The 16336-nt window shown below is 43.0% G+C and overlaps 1 protein-coding gene across 1 annotated transcript in view; it reads left to right on the forward strand.

Annotated features, from left to right (window-relative positions):
- The first annotated feature begins 218 nt into the window (after positions 1-218).
- NTNG2 (netrin G2) overlaps positions 219-16336 on the forward strand; it is a 48822-nt gene continuing 32704 nt past the window's right edge. The window contains 2 exon segments of the mRNA XM_070759546.1: positions 219-404; positions 407-450. Of these exon segments, the coding sequence (XP_070615647.1) occupies positions 236-404; positions 407-450 (213 nt within the window). The 5' untranslated portion in view covers positions 219-235.

Below are 16336 nucleotides of genomic sequence, written 5' to 3' on the forward strand. Positions count from 1 at the left end.
GACTTGACGGCTGATCCTCTCACCTCAGTGGAAGCCGGCCACTTGCCTGGGTGAGCTGCTTCCCATGGCTAAGAGGGCCACGTAGGGAATGTCCCTCCCTTGTTCTTCTCAACTGGACCTTTCCTGGGGCCGTCTTCCGTGTGAAGCTTCCATGCTGAGTCGGAGAACTTCGCCCAAGCCGGCCTCCGACTTGCTCAAGGATTCCAGCCTCCCTTTCCGCTGGGCTGCCTCTGCCATGCTGCACCACGTGGCCATCTTCTTGCATTGTCTTCTTCCTCTGGTCATGGGACAGTATGACATCTGCAAATCCTGGGTCACCACGGACAATGGGCCGATGTGGGAGTTTTATGCTTGCCAGCCCAAAGCGGTGGCCATGAAAGACTTTGCTACAGTCCGGGTGGAACCTCTGGGATCACCTGCGGGGATCCACCCGAGCGGTTTTGCACTCACGTAAGTAGATCTTCTTTTCGTTTATGCCCCATTTTCACCCCTGGTGCAGAATAGAATTCTTCCTTCCTTCCTTCCTTCCTTCCTTCCTTCCTTCCCTCCTTCCTTCCTTCCTTCCCTCCTGCCTTCCTGCCTTCCTCCTTCCTTCCTTCCCTCCTGCCTCTTCCTTCCTTCCTTCCTTCCTTCCTTCCTTTTGTCAGGTACATATTGGTAGCATACAAAGATATAATATTTATATACACTGCTCAAAAAAATAAATCAAGGGAACACTCAAAGAACAAATTTCACCAGATGAGCCCTTCACTCCTCCACTCGAAACAGAAGACCCTACGAAAACAGACTAACTATCCTGGGTCTTGAAAGCTTAGAACTACGGCGCCTAAAACACGATTTAAGTATTGCCCACAAGATCATATGCTGCAACGTCCTTCCGGTCAACGACTACTTCAGCTTCAACCCGCAACAACACAAGAGCACACAACAGATTCAAACTTAATATTAACCGCTCCAAACTTGACTGTAAAAAATATGACTCTAACAATCGAGTTGTCGAAGCGTGGAACTCATACCGGACTCAATTGTGTCAACTCCCAACCCCAACACTTCTCACCTTAGACTCTCCACGATTGACCTCTCCAGGTTCCTAAGAGGCCAGTAAGGGGCGTACATAAGTGCACTGATGTGCCTATCGTCCCCTGTCCAATTGTCTTTCTTTATCTCATATATCATATATATTCTCTCCTTATCTATCTATCTATCTATCTATCTATCCTATCTATCTATCTATCTATCTATCTAATATCTATATATCATATATATTCTCTCCATATCTCTTATATCATATATATTCTCGTCTTTTTTACTTTCTATCTTTATATATATTACTTAATGTCTATTTTCTTCCATATGTATTGTATATTGGACAAAGAATAAATAAATAAATTTAAAAAAACACATCCTAGATCTGAATGAATGAAATATTCTCATTGAATACTTTGCTCTGTGCAAAGTTGAATATGTTGACAATAAAATGAAATTGATTGTCAATCAGTGTTGCTTCCCAAGTGGACAGTTTGATTTCACAGAAGTTTGATTGACTTGGAGTTTATATTCTGTTGTTTAAGTGTTCCCCATATTTTTTTGAGCAGTATACATGATACTAGTAAGAGAGAAACATTAGGACAGGGGACGGAAGGCACGCTAGTGCACTTATGCACACTCCTAACTGACCTCTTAGGAATCGGGAGAGGTCAACAGTGGAGAGTCTAAGGCTAAAATTTTTGGGGTTGGTGATGATACTACAGTGTCTGTTAGTGAGTTCCATGCATCAACTACTCAGATAGTAAAGTCGTATTCCCTGCAGTCGAGTTAGAGCGGTTTACTTTAAGTTTGTGTCTGTTGGGTGTTCGTGTGTTGTTGTGGTTGAAGCTGAAGTAGTCATTGACAGTAGATGATTTTATGGGCTATGCTTAAGTTGTATTTAAGGTGACATAGTTCTAAGCTTTCTAAACCTAGGATTGTTAAATCTAGTTGTGTTGGGTATTCTTTTGCGAGTGGAGGAGTGGAGGGCTCTTCTCTTAAAGTATTTCTGGACATTTTGTAGAGTATTTATGTCCGAAATGTGGTGTGGGTTCCAGACAGATGAGCTGTATTCAAGGATGGTCTGGTGAAAGTTTTGTATGCTCTGGTTAGTAGTGTGAGATTACTGGAGCAGAAGCTATGTAGGATTAGGTTAACAACTCTTGAAGCCTTTTTGGCGATGTTGTTGCAGTGGGCTTGGGCACTTAGCGTCATTGGAGAGGAGTATTCCAAGATCTTTTACGGTGTGAAGGTTGCCTGCAAAGTCTTGTTTATTCAGCTTGTATTTGGTGTTCAGATTCCATTTGCCAATGTGTAGGACGAAGCATTTTTTGGTTGAGATTTTTATTTATTCATTTATTGACCAAGTGTGATTGGACACACAAGGTATTTGTCTTTGGTACAGATGCTCTCATTGTACATAAAAGAAAAGATACATTTGTCCAAGAATCATGAGGTCCAACACTTAATGAGTGTCATAGGGGTCAAATAAGCAATGAGGAAACGATCAATATTAATAAAAATCTTAAGGATACAAGCAACAAGTTTACAGTCATACCAGTCCTAAGTGGGAGGAGATGGGTGATAGGAATGATGAGAAAAAAATAGTAGTAATAGCAGTGCAGACTTAGTGAATAGTTAGACAGTGTGGAGGGAATTATTTGTTTAGCAGAGTGATGGCGTTTGGGGAAAAAATGTTCTTGTGTCTAGTTGTCTTGGTGTGCAGGGCTCTGTAGTGATGTTTTGAGGGTTGGAGTTGAAAGAGTTTATTATTATTATTATTATTATTATTATTATTATTATTATTATTATTATTATTATTATTATTTATTAGATTTGTATGCCGCCCCTCTCCATAGACTCGGGGCAGCTCACAACACAATAAAACAGTTCATAACAAATCTAATAATTTACAATTTAAAATATTTTAACAACCCCATTATTAAGCAGACATACATACAAACATACCATACATAAATTATATAGGCCCGGGGGAGATATCTCAGTTCCCCCATGCCTGACGACAAAGGTGGGTTTCGAGGAGTTTACGAAAGGCAAGGAGGGTGGGGGCAGTTCTAATCTCTGGGGGGAGCTGGTTCCAGAGAGTCAGGGCCGCCACAGAGAAGGCTCTTCCCCTGGGGCACGCCAAACGACATTGTTTAGTTGACGGGACCCGGAGAAGGCCCACTCTGTGGGACCTAATCAGTTGCTGGGATTCGTGCAGCAGAAGTCCAGGATGTGAGGGGTCAGCAAATATTTTCATGTCCCTCTTTGCGAGTCTCCCAAAGTCTTGGTTGCTTGGTTCAAGGCAACATTTCTGCCCACGGGCGTGAGTGGGTAGGAAGTGATTTGAACGGTATGTTGCTCCTGTCAAGCTTCAATGTCAGTCTTGGGTTTCATGTGGCCTTTCAGTAAAGGCCGAATGGGCCCTTTGGCTGCAGGGAACGCTGGTTGCTCTCAATTCTTGGAGACGCACAACACCAGCGAAGAAGGCGAGACAGACCAGGGAAGTGACTTTTCAAACATGGAATAGTTGTGCGTTGAACGGATGCCTTATATGGTAAAGTTGGTGGTGAGGTGAAAGTCACAGCCTGAATCTGATCCTTGGGTATTTCTAGCTTTTTATGCAAAATGTATTTTCCATGCAGAAAGTTCTCCTTTTTCCATAAGTCAAAGATGTGCAAACACAGCTTGGGGGAAACTCTTTTTGGGGAAGAAACTCTTAAATTTTGAGGTGTGCGTCTTCATGTCGTTTATCTTGGGTAGAATACCTGGGTCAGGTGCGAAAGGATCCGGTTTGAACCCCATCTTCAACTGGGCATGAATCTTTCTTAAGAATTGCACACTTGGCATTATGCTAGGGCAGTGTTTCCCAACCTTGGCCACTTGAAGGTATCTGGACTTCAACTCCCAGAATTCCCCAGCCAGCATTCGTTGGCTGGGGAATTCTGGGAGTTGAAGTCCAGATATCCAGAAACACTGTGCTAGGGGACTTAATACATAGGAAATCCGACTTTGCATCTGGGGGAAATGGAATAGGACATAGAATCACAGGGTTGGGGGGGACCTTGGAGGTCAACTAGTCCAGCCTGGTATAAATGACAGGAGAACCTTGTTCTTTAGCTGAAGGAATCAGTTGAATTCTCAGTTTCCTGGCATTTCTCTGTGTTTAGGGTGAGCCCAGCTTTTAGAAATATAGAAACATAGAAGACTTATACTATTTCCTGTATTTTTATCTTAGGATGAATTTTTGTTTATCCCAGGCATGTTTAAATTCAATTACTGTGGATTGACCACGTCTGCTGGAAGTTTGTTCCAAGCATCTTCTACCCTTTCAGTCAAATAATATTTTCTCATGTTGCTTTTGATCTTTCCCCCAACTAACTTCAGATTGTGTGCCCTTGTTTTTGGTTCACTTTCCTATTAAAAACACTTCCCTCCTGAACCTTATTTAACCCTTTGACGTATTTAAATGTTTTGATCATGTCCCCCCTTTCCCTTCTGTCCTCCAGACTATACAGATGGAGTCCATGAAGTCTTTCCTGATACGTTTTATGCTTAAGACCTCCCACCATTCTTGTAGCCCGTCTTTGGTCCCGTTCAATTTGATCAATATCTTTTTGTAGGTGAGGTCTCCAGAACTGGACACAGTATTATTCCAAACGGGGTCTCACCAGCGCTCTATATAGCGGGATCACAATCTCCCTCTTCCTGCTTGTTATACCTCTAGCTATGCAGCCAAGCATCCTACTTGCTTTTCCTACCACCCGGATTTTACCTGGATTCTCATCGGTTTGTTTTAAGTGATGTGGGAGTTCTTCCCAGCTACTTCTTGTATGACACCTGATTTTATTTTTATTTCATTGGTGAGCCTTGGGGAAAGTAAACAGCTGCCCCACGTTGACCAAATGCCATTCTTGTAAATTGAAAGAATAACCAGTTGGAAGGAACCCTGGTAGGAGAGACCTTATTATATCATTTCTTAAAGAGTAAGAGCTGGGGTGGCGCAGTGGATAGAGCGTGGGCTACTTGGGCTAACTGCTAGCTGTAATTCAGCGGTTCAAATCTCACCACCAGCTCCAGGTTGACTCAGCCTTCCATCCTTCTGAGGTGGGTCAAATGGGGACCCGGATTGTGGGGGGCAAGAGGCTGAGTCTGTATATAAGTCCAAATGCTATTGCTATTAAAATCCTCCAGTGATGGAGCACCCACAATGAGGGCCGGCGGCTTGGCAAACGTTGTCTTCTCTTTGGCTTGGTGTTCTAATGGTGATTGGGCAATGTTCTTGATTCAATCCAAAGAGGGAAGATGTTTGGCTAGGCCGTCCAAGAGCTCACCCACTTTGGACGTTGCCATTCTGCCGAGTTTGCAGAACTGTGTCCAGTTGGCTTTGATACCCATAGAACGAGCTACTTACAGACAGTTCTATAAAGCCTATTTGGATCCACTGATCTACCCACAGGATTATGGGAAATGTTAATAGCACTTTACAAGACTTTGGAAAGACCATACGTAGAATATTGCAACCAGTTTTACACCACGGGGAGACTCTAGAAAGAGTGCAGAGAAGAGCAACAAAGAGCAACAAATCCCAGCGATCGGTTAGGTCCCACAGAGTGGGCCTTCTCCAGGTCCTGTCAACAAAACAATGTCGTTTGGCGGGGCCCAGGGGAAGAGCCTTCTCTGTGGTGGCCCCGGCCCTCTGGAACCAACTCCCCCCGGAGATTAGAATTGCCCCCACCCTCCTCCCCTTTCGTAAGCTCCTTAAAACCCACCTCTGCCGTCAGTGAGATATTCTTTCCCCCTAGGCCTTTACAATTCATGTATGATACGTTTGAATGGATGGATGTTTGGTTTTACAATAAGGGTTTTTTAGCTGTTTTAGTATTGGATTTACATGCTGTTTTGTACTAGTCAAGCTACTCTCCAAGGCACCTGAGGGTAGAAGAAGAAGCAATGGGTGGAAATTAAACAAGGAGAGAAGCAACTTAGAACTAAGGAGAAATTCCCTGACAGTAAGAATGGTTGATCAGTGGAGCAGAAGTTGCCTCCAAAAGTTGTGAATGTTTCAATACTGGAAGTTTTAAAGCAGATGTTGGATAACCATCTGTCTGAAGTAGTGTAGGGTTTCCTGCCTAAGCAGGGGGTTGGACTAGAAGACCTTCAAGGTCCCTTTCTCCCCTGTTATTCTATTCTATTCTATTCTATTCTTTGTATTTTCTATTCTATTCTATTCTTATTTCTATTTCTACTACTGTATTTCTAAATCAGTGCTATTCTATTCTGTTCTATTCTATTCTGTGATTCCTTCCTTGGGTTTACAATTTACTGTATTGTGTGTTGTGTAAATATGGCACGAAGGGTTTACAGTATACTCCACGGGTCCAGTAAGTTGTGTGTCTGCCAGGGCACCACAAAAATGGTAATCCTCTTGCATTTTTCTAAGAAATACTCATGGAAAGGAGAATATATATATATATATAAAACAAACCTTGTGCTCTGCCGGTAATGATGATAATAATAGTCCTTTCATAAAGAATTAATAATAATGAGAAACTCTCAAAAGCTACAGAAAATAATGCTTCCAGGTCGGGGCGTATTATCCAGAATATAATTTTGGGAAGTTATCCAAATTTGGTTTTCTCTGCATTATTTATTTACTGGAATTGCCGCTTGTATGTAGTGTGTCTCTTCATGATTGATTTAAATGAAAGGTAGGGGGGAGCTGGGTTTTTTTTAAAAAAAATCATGACTTTCTCTATTTTTAAGCATCTTTATTATTTTGGATGAAAACCATCTTCCATCTTCAAGAAAAACGAACATTTTGACAGACAATCATCCTTTTTGAACGACTCCCTAATCCTTTGCGGTGTGAAGTCCAGGCAACTGAATGGAGTTGTGTGTTTACTGCCTGGATGCTGTTCCTGTCGCCAGTGCAGAGTTTGTGATTTTGTGTGTGTGTGTGTTTGTGTGCGTGTTTCAGAAAATATATTCTCAGTGTGCCCAGAGACCGAGAGCATTTGGACGAGGAATGAGAAGTACAAACTAAAAATGCAAGAGGGAATAACAAATTTTATGCTTAGCATCAGTCACTGTTTATCGGTGAATTCATTATCGAGAGTTCTCAAGTTATGGCCCCAATTAACCGTTGCTGAGTGAACTTAACAGTTGTTAAGTTCAGATATTGGTAAAATTGAACGGGTCCAAAGACGGGCTATAAAAATGGTAGAAGGCCTTAAGCATCAAACTGATCATGAAAGATTATTATTATTATTTCTTCTTCTTCTTCTTCTTCTTCTTCTTCTTCTTCTTCTTCTTCTTCTTCTTCTTTTTAGTTTATTTATGTTTTCAAATACAATAAAAAAAGTAAAAATATCTCATTGTAAATTGCAAAACACAGCCCATTTCAGTTCTCATATATTACGATTCCATTTCTGTTTAATTACATCATTGAAAAGAAGGGAAATAAGAAGAAAAGAGTAGAAATAAAGTACTTCCCTGGCAGGGGAGAGATAACCTTGATCATGATCAGGAAAGACTTCATGAACTCAATCTGTAGAGTCTTGAGGACAGAAGGGAAAGGGGGGACGTGATCGAAGCATTTAAATATGTGAAAGGGTTCAATAAGGTTCAGGAGGGAAGTGTTTTTAATAGGAAAGTGAACCCAAGAACAAGGGGACACAATCTGAAGTTAGTTGGGGGAGAGATCAGAAGCAACGTAAGAAAATATTATTTGACCGAAAGAGTTGTAGATGCTTGGAACAAACTTCCAGCAGACGCGGTTGGTAAATCCAGTCACTGAATTGAAACCTGCCTGGGATAAACATAGATCCATTCTAAGATAAAACACAGGAAATAGTATAAGGGCAGACTAGATGGACCTTGAGGTCTTTTTCTGCCGTCAGTCTTCTATGTTTCTATGTTTCTTTTTTTTAAAAAAAATCTTTATTAATTATTTACATTAAGAAAAAAGAAACAACACGACATTTATGGAAGAAAAAAGAAATTACATAAGAGAAAAAAAACCATACATACATACACTCAAAACAAAAGAAAGCATTATGCTTTATACATGAGTTGTTTTTCGTATCAGAACTTAGTAGATGCACTTGTTTCTATGTTTCTATGTTTCCAAGTGAGCTTTGCTCTGTTTTACAAGCTTTCTTGCTTATTGGTTGTTAAGCGAATCACTGCGTTACCCAGTTGTTAAGTGAATCCAGAGCCTCGTTGGCGCAGTGGTTAGAGTGCAGTACAGCAGGCTCCTTCTGCTGATCACCGGCTGCCAGCAGTTTGGCAGATCGAATCTCAGTAGACTCGAGGTTGACTCAGCCTTCCATCCTTGCGAAGTTGATAGAACGAGGACCCAGATTGTTGGGGGCAACGTGTTTACTCCCTGTCAACTGCTTAGAGAGGGCTGTAAAGTACTGTGAAGCGGTATATAAGTCTTAATGCTAATGCTAAATGCTATTGCTAAACAAGCTAACTTGGCTTGTTAGAAGGATACCCGAACACTGCGGCCATAAGTCTGAATCAATTGACAAGCATCTGAGTTTTGATCTCGTGGCCACGCGGATGCCCCAACAGTTGTCAGTGCAAAAAAATGGTCATAATCACCTTTTTTGAGGGCCGGTATAACTTTGAACAATCCCTAGACCAGTGATGGTGAACCTATGGCATGGTTGCCACAGGTGGCACTCGGAGCCATGTCTGGTGGCAGGCGAGCCATTGCCCTAGCTCAGCTCCAACATGCATGTGTGTGCTGACCAGCTGATTTTTGGCGTGCACAGAAGCTCTGGGAGGGCGTTTTTGACTTCCGGAGAGTCTCCAGGAGGATGGGAGAGGTCGTTTTACCCTCTCCTGGTTCCAGGGAAGCCTTTGGAGCCTGGGGAGGGTGAAACATGAGCCTACTGGGCCCACCAGAAGTTGGGAAACAAGCCATTTTCGGCTTCCAGAGGGCCTCAAGAGGGCCTCTGGAGGGTGGGGGAAGCTGTTTTGGCCCCCCAGAAATGAATTATGGTGTGGGCACTTGTGCATGTGGGATAGCGTGTGCCCACACTCTTCCTGCACCGGTTTGCCATCACTGCCCTAGACTAAAGGTTGTAAGTCAAGGACTATTTACACCGGACAGTGGGTGAGTTTGCCCTCCATCTAAATCCAACAACCATGGTTTTATGAATTGCAAAATCACGGCAGGCCAACCAGGTTTGTTGAATGAAAAGTTCCGCACGGCAGCTGTGACTCACAGCTAGTGTGAGGTGTAAGAGAGACAACGCTTTACAAAGGCCCAGGAGTGAAGGGTGTATGTACACCTGAGTGTGAAAATGTTGTTTCTTTGTCTTTGCCACTTCTTTGAAGTGGAGGAGCTTAGAGAGAGGGAACCTTTTTAATTAAAATTAATCCCGCTGTTTTCGTCAACTACTTTATAAATCACTGCTGAGCTCTTCACAACTGTCTTGCAAATAGATCTATAAAAGTCTCAAAATGGGTGAACAGTCTCAAAATGGGTGAACAAAATGGGTAGGGAAAGCAAATAGGTTGCTTGGCAGCATAGCTAGAGGTATAACAAGCAGGAAGAGGGACATTGTGATCCCGCTGGATAGAGCCCTAGAGAGAGCACATTTGGAATACTGTGTCCAGTTCTGGAGACCTCACCTACAAAAAGAGATGGATCAAATTGAACGGGTCCAAAGACGGGCTACAAGAATGGTGGAAGGTCTTAAGCATAAAACGTATCAGGAAAGACTTAATGAACTCCATCTGTATAGTCTGGAGGACAGAAGGAAAAGTGGGGACATGATCGAAACATTTAAATATATTAAAGGGTTAAATAAGGTCCAGGAGGGAAATGTTTTTAATAGGAAAATGAACACAAGAACAAGGGGACAGAATCTGAAGTTAGTTGGGGGAAAGTTCAAAAGCAACGTGAGAAAATATTATTTCACTGAAAGAGTAGTAGATCCTTGGAACAAACTTCCAGCAGACGAGGTTGGTCAATCCACAGGAACTGAATTTAAACATGCCTGGGATAAACATATATCAATCCTAAGATAAAAATACAGGAAATAGTATAAGGGCAGACTAGATGGATCATGACGTCTTTTTCTGCTGTCAGTCTTCTATGTTTCTATGTTTCTAAGTTACAAGCCGGAGGGATGATAGAAGAGGAGCATTAATGGGGTGGTCTAGACACCACCACTGTGATGCTGTGGTGAAAGTGTCCAAGTTAAGAGCAGGGAGCAAGAACCTGGAACTTACAGGGGTCATCCGGAAAGTAGGGTTACAAGACTCGTAGCTCTTGCGGGGAATGTTTGGGTTATCTGGAAAGTAAGGTTACAAGACTCGTAGCTCTCACGGGGAATGTTTGCGGTCAACAATAACAACAACAGAGTTGGAAGGGACCTTGAAGGTCTTATAGTCCAACCCTCTGCTTAGGCAGGAAACCCTACACCACTTCAAATGGATGGTTATCCAACATCTTCTTAAAAACGTCCAGTGCTGGAGCAGTCACAACTACTGGAGGCAACTTCTATTCCACTGATTGTTTTAACTGTCAGGAAATTTCTCCTTAGTTCTAAGTTGCTTCTCACTTTGTTTAATTTCCACCCATTGCTTCTTCTTCTACCCTCAGGTGCTTTGGAGAATAGCTTGACTCTCTTCTTTGTGGCAACCCATTGCTTTTTGTTCTACCCTCAGGGGTCCATAAGTCCATAAGTCTTAATGCTGTGAAGGTTGGAGATTCCCATCCTAAACCATCTAAGATGTGGATTGGTCAACTCAACCAGGGTGGATCTATACCATTTCTGACCAATGGCAGCCCAGTCTTGAAAGCCTCCTGTGATGGAGGACCCACAACGCCTTGAGGGAAGTGGTTCCATGGATTAATTGTTCTCCCTGTCAGGAAATTTCTCCTTAGTTCTAAGTTGCTTCTCTCTTTGTTTAGTTTCCACCCATTTATTCTTGTTCTACCGTCAGGTTCTTTGGAGAACAGCTTGACTCCTTCTTCTTTGGGGCAACCCCTGAGATATTGGAAGACTGCTGTCATGTCTCCCCTGGTCCTTCTTTTCATCAAACAGGACATTTACCCAGTTCCTGCAACCGTTCTTCGTATGTTTTAGCCTCCGGTCACCTAATCATCTTTGTTGCTCTTCTCTGCACTCTTTCTAGAGCCTCAACATCTTTTCTTCCAAGGTGTCCAAAACAGTTCATGTATTCCTTTCTGAATTCCAGGAAGTTTATCGAGGCATGGAATGGAGGTGGAGATGAATCTCGATTTTCCTTCCACAAATTTGGATTTTTCCTTGTCTCCAAAACGTCACAGTCATCCCGGCCTCTACAGCCACAAGGATGGCAAAATACCGCCTTGCATAACAAGGCAGGGAGCTAATGATGTTTTTTAGATCAAAGGTAAAACTCAGGACTGGGGAGAAAAAAGCCCTAAAGGTCGGTTTTAGATCTCATTATCGGCTTGGAGATGCTGAATAATGGATGGAAAGGAGCATTAAGGGCATATTTCTCTCTCTCGTTCTCTCTCTCACTCTCTCTCTCTTTTGCCTTTTTTAATGTTAAAAAAAGTCTCTGTAAAAACTCTTTAACTAATTCCCTGTCTTTGTTTCTAAAGTTTCAGAAATAGGCATTGGAAGCCATTGGCACATATTGGATATAATTAAGGGGTGAAAGAGTAAATGAACAGACATTTTTAGGCTCTCGGTCCAATATATATATATGTATACAGTGGTGCCTCTACTTACGAACTTAATTCGTTCCGTGACCAGGTTCTTAAGTAGAAATGTTTGTAAGAAGAAGCCATTTTTCCCATAGGAATCAATGTAAAAGCAAATAATGCGTGCGATTGGGGAAACCACAGGGAGGGTGGAGGCCCTGTTTCCTCCCAGGAGATTCCTAGAGAGGCCCCACGGATGCTTCTCCCCACCTTTTCTGGCCCTGTTTCCTCCCAGGAGATTCCTAGAGAGGCCCCACGGAGGCTCCTCTATGCCTTTTCTGGCCCTGTTTCCACCCAGGAGATTCCTAGAGAGGCCCCACGGATGCTTCTCCCCACCTTTTCCAGCCCTGTTTCCTCCCAGGAGATTCCTAGAGAGGCCCCACGGAGGCTCCTCTATGCCTTTTCTGGCCCTGTTTCCACCCAGGAGATTCCTAGAGAGGCCCCACGGAGGCTTCTCCCCGCCTTTTGCGGCCCTGTTTCCTCCCAGGAGATTCCTAGAGAGGCCCCACGGAGGCTTCTCCCTGCCTTTTCCAGTTACAGTTTCGGAGGGTCGGGTTTGTAAGTGGAAAATGGTTCTTGAGAAGAGGCAAAAAAAATCTTGAGCATCCGGTTCTTATCTAGAAAAGTTCATAAGTAGAGGCATTCGTAGGTAGAGGTCTGATTTGTATGGGTGATGGGAATTTCAATTTTTTTTTAAAAAAACATGTGGCAAAGGTATAGCCTGCAGTTGACTCATTCTGTTGCTGAAAAGAAGCATTTTTAGCCACACGCTGGAGTTTTCCTCTAAACGTTTGTGAGTGTGTGTGTGTGTGTGTGTGTGGGAATCCTTCACATCTCTACAGCTTGTTAATCGGTTGTGAACACATTTTATGGCAGCCCGGTGTTTTTAATTGCGGCTGAATGCAGCTGTCGAGTATTACAAGAAGGTAGTATTAAAAAAAAAATCACACACCCTCAATTACTAACCATGCAGGTAGTCCTCATCGTAGGACCACAAATGAGCCCAGAGTTTCTATTGTTAAGTGAGATGCAGGGTTAAATGAGCTTTGCAAAAGTTTTACAACGTTCCTTGCCCTCCCGCTGCTGTGTGAATCGCCGTAGCTGATAAGTGAGGAACAAAGGTTGCTAAGTAAACCCGTTGACTTTGCTCATCCAAAGACAATCGTGCAACCCAGGCCTGCGACCACCATAAATATGACACTGTGACCATCATAAGTAGGCATCAAATTTCAGATCAAACATTTTCAATATGAACGACTTGTTGAGTGTATGAATTTTGATCAGGTGGCTACGAAAGGTCATAGCTATGAAAAAATATCATTCAGTGCCGTTGTAACTTTAAACAATCACTAAACAAATTGTTGTAAGTCGAGAACTACCCTGTTTCCCCCCAAAATAATAAGACCAATTGGGCTTTTGAGTGCATGGCAACCAGGCCAAGTGCTTATCTCAGGGTTCAAAAAAATATAAGATAGAGTCTTATTTTGGGAAAAACACAGTATCTATCTGTCTGTCTGTCTGTCTGTCTTTTTCTCTATCTATCAGTCATCTATATTTATTATCTCTATCTACCTATCTATCTATCTATCTATCTATCTATCTATCTATCTATCTCTATCTATCATCTATATTTATTATCTATTTATCTATCTCTAAGCCACAATCTGGCTGAGATTGAGACTGTTTTATTAAACCAGCCATTGCTTACAAACTGTGATTTAGGGTTCTGTCCCAGTTTGGCCATCGGGGGTTTGTTCAACTAACTATGACATAGTGAATGATAGCGAACCTTGTTTGAGAGTCCCTGAAGTTAAAGTTGTAACAGGGTAGTATAACAGAATTTCAGTTTTTGGGCAGTCTCTTCTTGAGAAAGAATTGAGTTGGACCAATGTACCAGAAGGTACTGCCTAGCTCAGCTGGGCAAGAAAATTTTGACTGTTCCTTGAAAAGGGAATTGACTAAGTAGAGTGGCCAGTCTCTTCTTAAGAAAGGAGTTGGACCAATGTATCAGAAGATACTGCCTAGCTCAGCTGGGCAAGAAAAGGAATTGACTGAGTAGAGTGGTACTAGATTCTGTCCAAGTTTTAGAGTGGAACAACCTGAATAATACACTGAAAGTAGGTTAGTGGCAGAAAAAGAGATCACATTTGTTATCAAGGGTTCATCTTCATTAGTTTGGAGCAGCTTTGGGGGTATCTAAATATTTCAAGAAGTATTCAGACTGAGACTCACCTAAGCCTTGGCTAGTCCCGGGGCTTCCTTTGATCTCCTTAAGATCACTTTAAGAAGAAGGTCATGAGAAAGCCTTCAAGATGCTGCCACCAACTTACTATTTTTGAAACGCTAGGCGTTTTTGAACACAATCCTTCACACACACACACACACTGCTCCTGAATCATCATAAATTTGATGAGTCTGCCATTTGGGATGGGGTGTGTGTTAAATGAAGCATCACCGAGGACTGTTGTGTATGCATGCATGAGTTCCTAAATCCAGGTCAAAGGGAGAAATTCATTTGCCCACATCTGCACCTGAGTGAAAGTGAGTCTACCTTTTACTCTATTTGTGGAACTCTGGAAAGCTGCTGGATAGATAGAAGAGAATGGGTGAAATCGAGGAGTCTACCAAAACCTATTTAACTATATCTGGTCTAGTGAAAAGAAGGACCAGGAGAGACAGGATAGCAGTTTCCCAATATCTCAGGGGTTGACACAAAGAAGAGGGAGTCCAACTATTCTCCAAAGCACCTGAGAGCATAGTTCCCTCTAAGCTGAGCAGTGAGCAATCGCTCACTTAAAAATCATCATCAACTCAGAGTTTTCCAAACCTGCCCAGAAGCCGAGAGGGAAATTTTATTATTATTTCTGTGCCGCCCAGTCCCGAAGGGACTGCCGCTCAGACACTATACTTTTCCGCCCACCCCCAAAAAAATTTAGAGAGAACACTGCCTGAGAGTAGAACAAGGAGCAGTGGGTGGAAACTTAACAAGGAGAGAAGCAACTTAGAACAATTAATCTATGGAACTGCTTGCCTCTAGAAGTTGTGAATGCTCCAGCGCTGGAAGTTTTAAAGAAGATATTGGATAACTATCTGTCTGAAGTAGTGTAGGGTTTCCTGCCTAAGCAGGGGGTTTGGACTAGAAGACCTCCAGGGACCCTTTCTCTTCTGTTATTCTGTACTTTTCAAGAGAGAGAGAGAGATAAAGAGACAAGGCTTTTTCTAACTCGCACAACCCTAGTTTCAGTTTTATTGCGATCCTGTCTGGAAACGATCATAAATTCCCTCTAATTCTTTCGCCAGTCAAGCGCCCAACCGTTGCTAATTCAAGCTAAGCAGCTGCGACATTAAGGGAAATGAAGACTAATTTACTACCGCTAAAGCAAGCATCCACTCCCAATTTGTTGCTACAAGAAAATCTTTGAGGCCATCGAGATGTCAGGATCTCAGGCTGAACTTCAGAAAGGTCTATCCCAGGGGCTGGTTCCTCCCAGTTCAGACTGGTTCGGTTGAACTAGTAGCGACCCACTGGTGACATCACTATGATGTCACCGACCTGGTTCGGTTGGTGCTGGTCCATGGGTGCCAACAGGAAGTTTGCAAGTTGGCTAGGGTCCTTACCCTGTTTTTCAGAAAAGTTGCTGCATGCTTTGGGTTGGCCCCCTTTGCTTTGATCTCTCTCCTTCCTCCTCCCTCTCTCTCTCTCTTCCTGGCTTTCTCTGTCTCTCTCTTTCTCTTCTCTCTCTGTCTCTCTTTCTCCCTCTCTGTTTCTCTCTTTCTCTCTCTCCCTCTCCTTCCCTCTCTGTCTCTTGCTGTCTTTGTGTTTGTTTGTGTCTCTGTATGTGTGTTTTTGTGTCTATGTGCCTTCACTCTTCTCTCTCTCTGTCTCTGTTTATCTTGTCCCCTGTCTTTCTCTGTCTCTCTGTCTCTTTCTTTCTCCTCTCTGTTTATCTCTTTCTCTTTCCTTCTCTTCTCTCTCTGTCTCTTTTTCTCCCTCTCTCTGTTTATCTCTTTCTCTCTCTCCTATCTCTCTCTGTTTCTCTCTTTTCTCTTTCTTTGTCTCTCTCTTTTCTCTCTCTGTCTTCCCTTGTTTCTCTCTCTGTGTGTCTTTTTCTCTCCCTCTTCTCTCTCTCTTTCTCCATCTTCTGCTGTTTCTCAATCCTGCCCTGCGCTTGAATTAGCCAGACCTGCAAACCGGTTCCCCCCCCCTTTTTAAACATTAATAAAATATTTATGGCCCTGCAAAGCTGCAAATAGAGAGGGCAGGCGGCAGAGCGGCTTTTAAGGAGCTGTCTTCTTCTTTTTCCAGTGTCCTAAGCATTTTTTCCCCCTTTCCTTCTCCCGCCTGAATCAATAATGCACTTTGCGTTGTCATAGCTGGAGGCTGCGGCGGAGTTTCTGCATTGTTGTTTTTTACTTCTGAGTGGGACGGTGGCCCTTTTTATCCGGGATGCCTTCGGTTTTTAAGGGCAGCGGTTGGAGGAAGAGGGCTGGGAAAAGGGAGCCATGCAGGGGGACTCCCAGGTTTGCCTCCTGCAGTCGCCCAGGGCTGATGCTGATTGCTTTGGGGGCACTTGATGTTCCTCTGGCTTC

The sequence above is a fragment of the Erythrolamprus reginae genome, chromosome 8 (genome assembly GCF_031021105.1).
Source record: "Erythrolamprus reginae isolate rEryReg1 chromosome 8, rEryReg1.hap1, whole genome shotgun sequence".
In the NCBI taxonomy this organism is placed as follows: domain Eukaryota; kingdom Metazoa; phylum Chordata; class Lepidosauria; order Squamata; family Dipsadidae; genus Erythrolamprus; species Erythrolamprus reginae.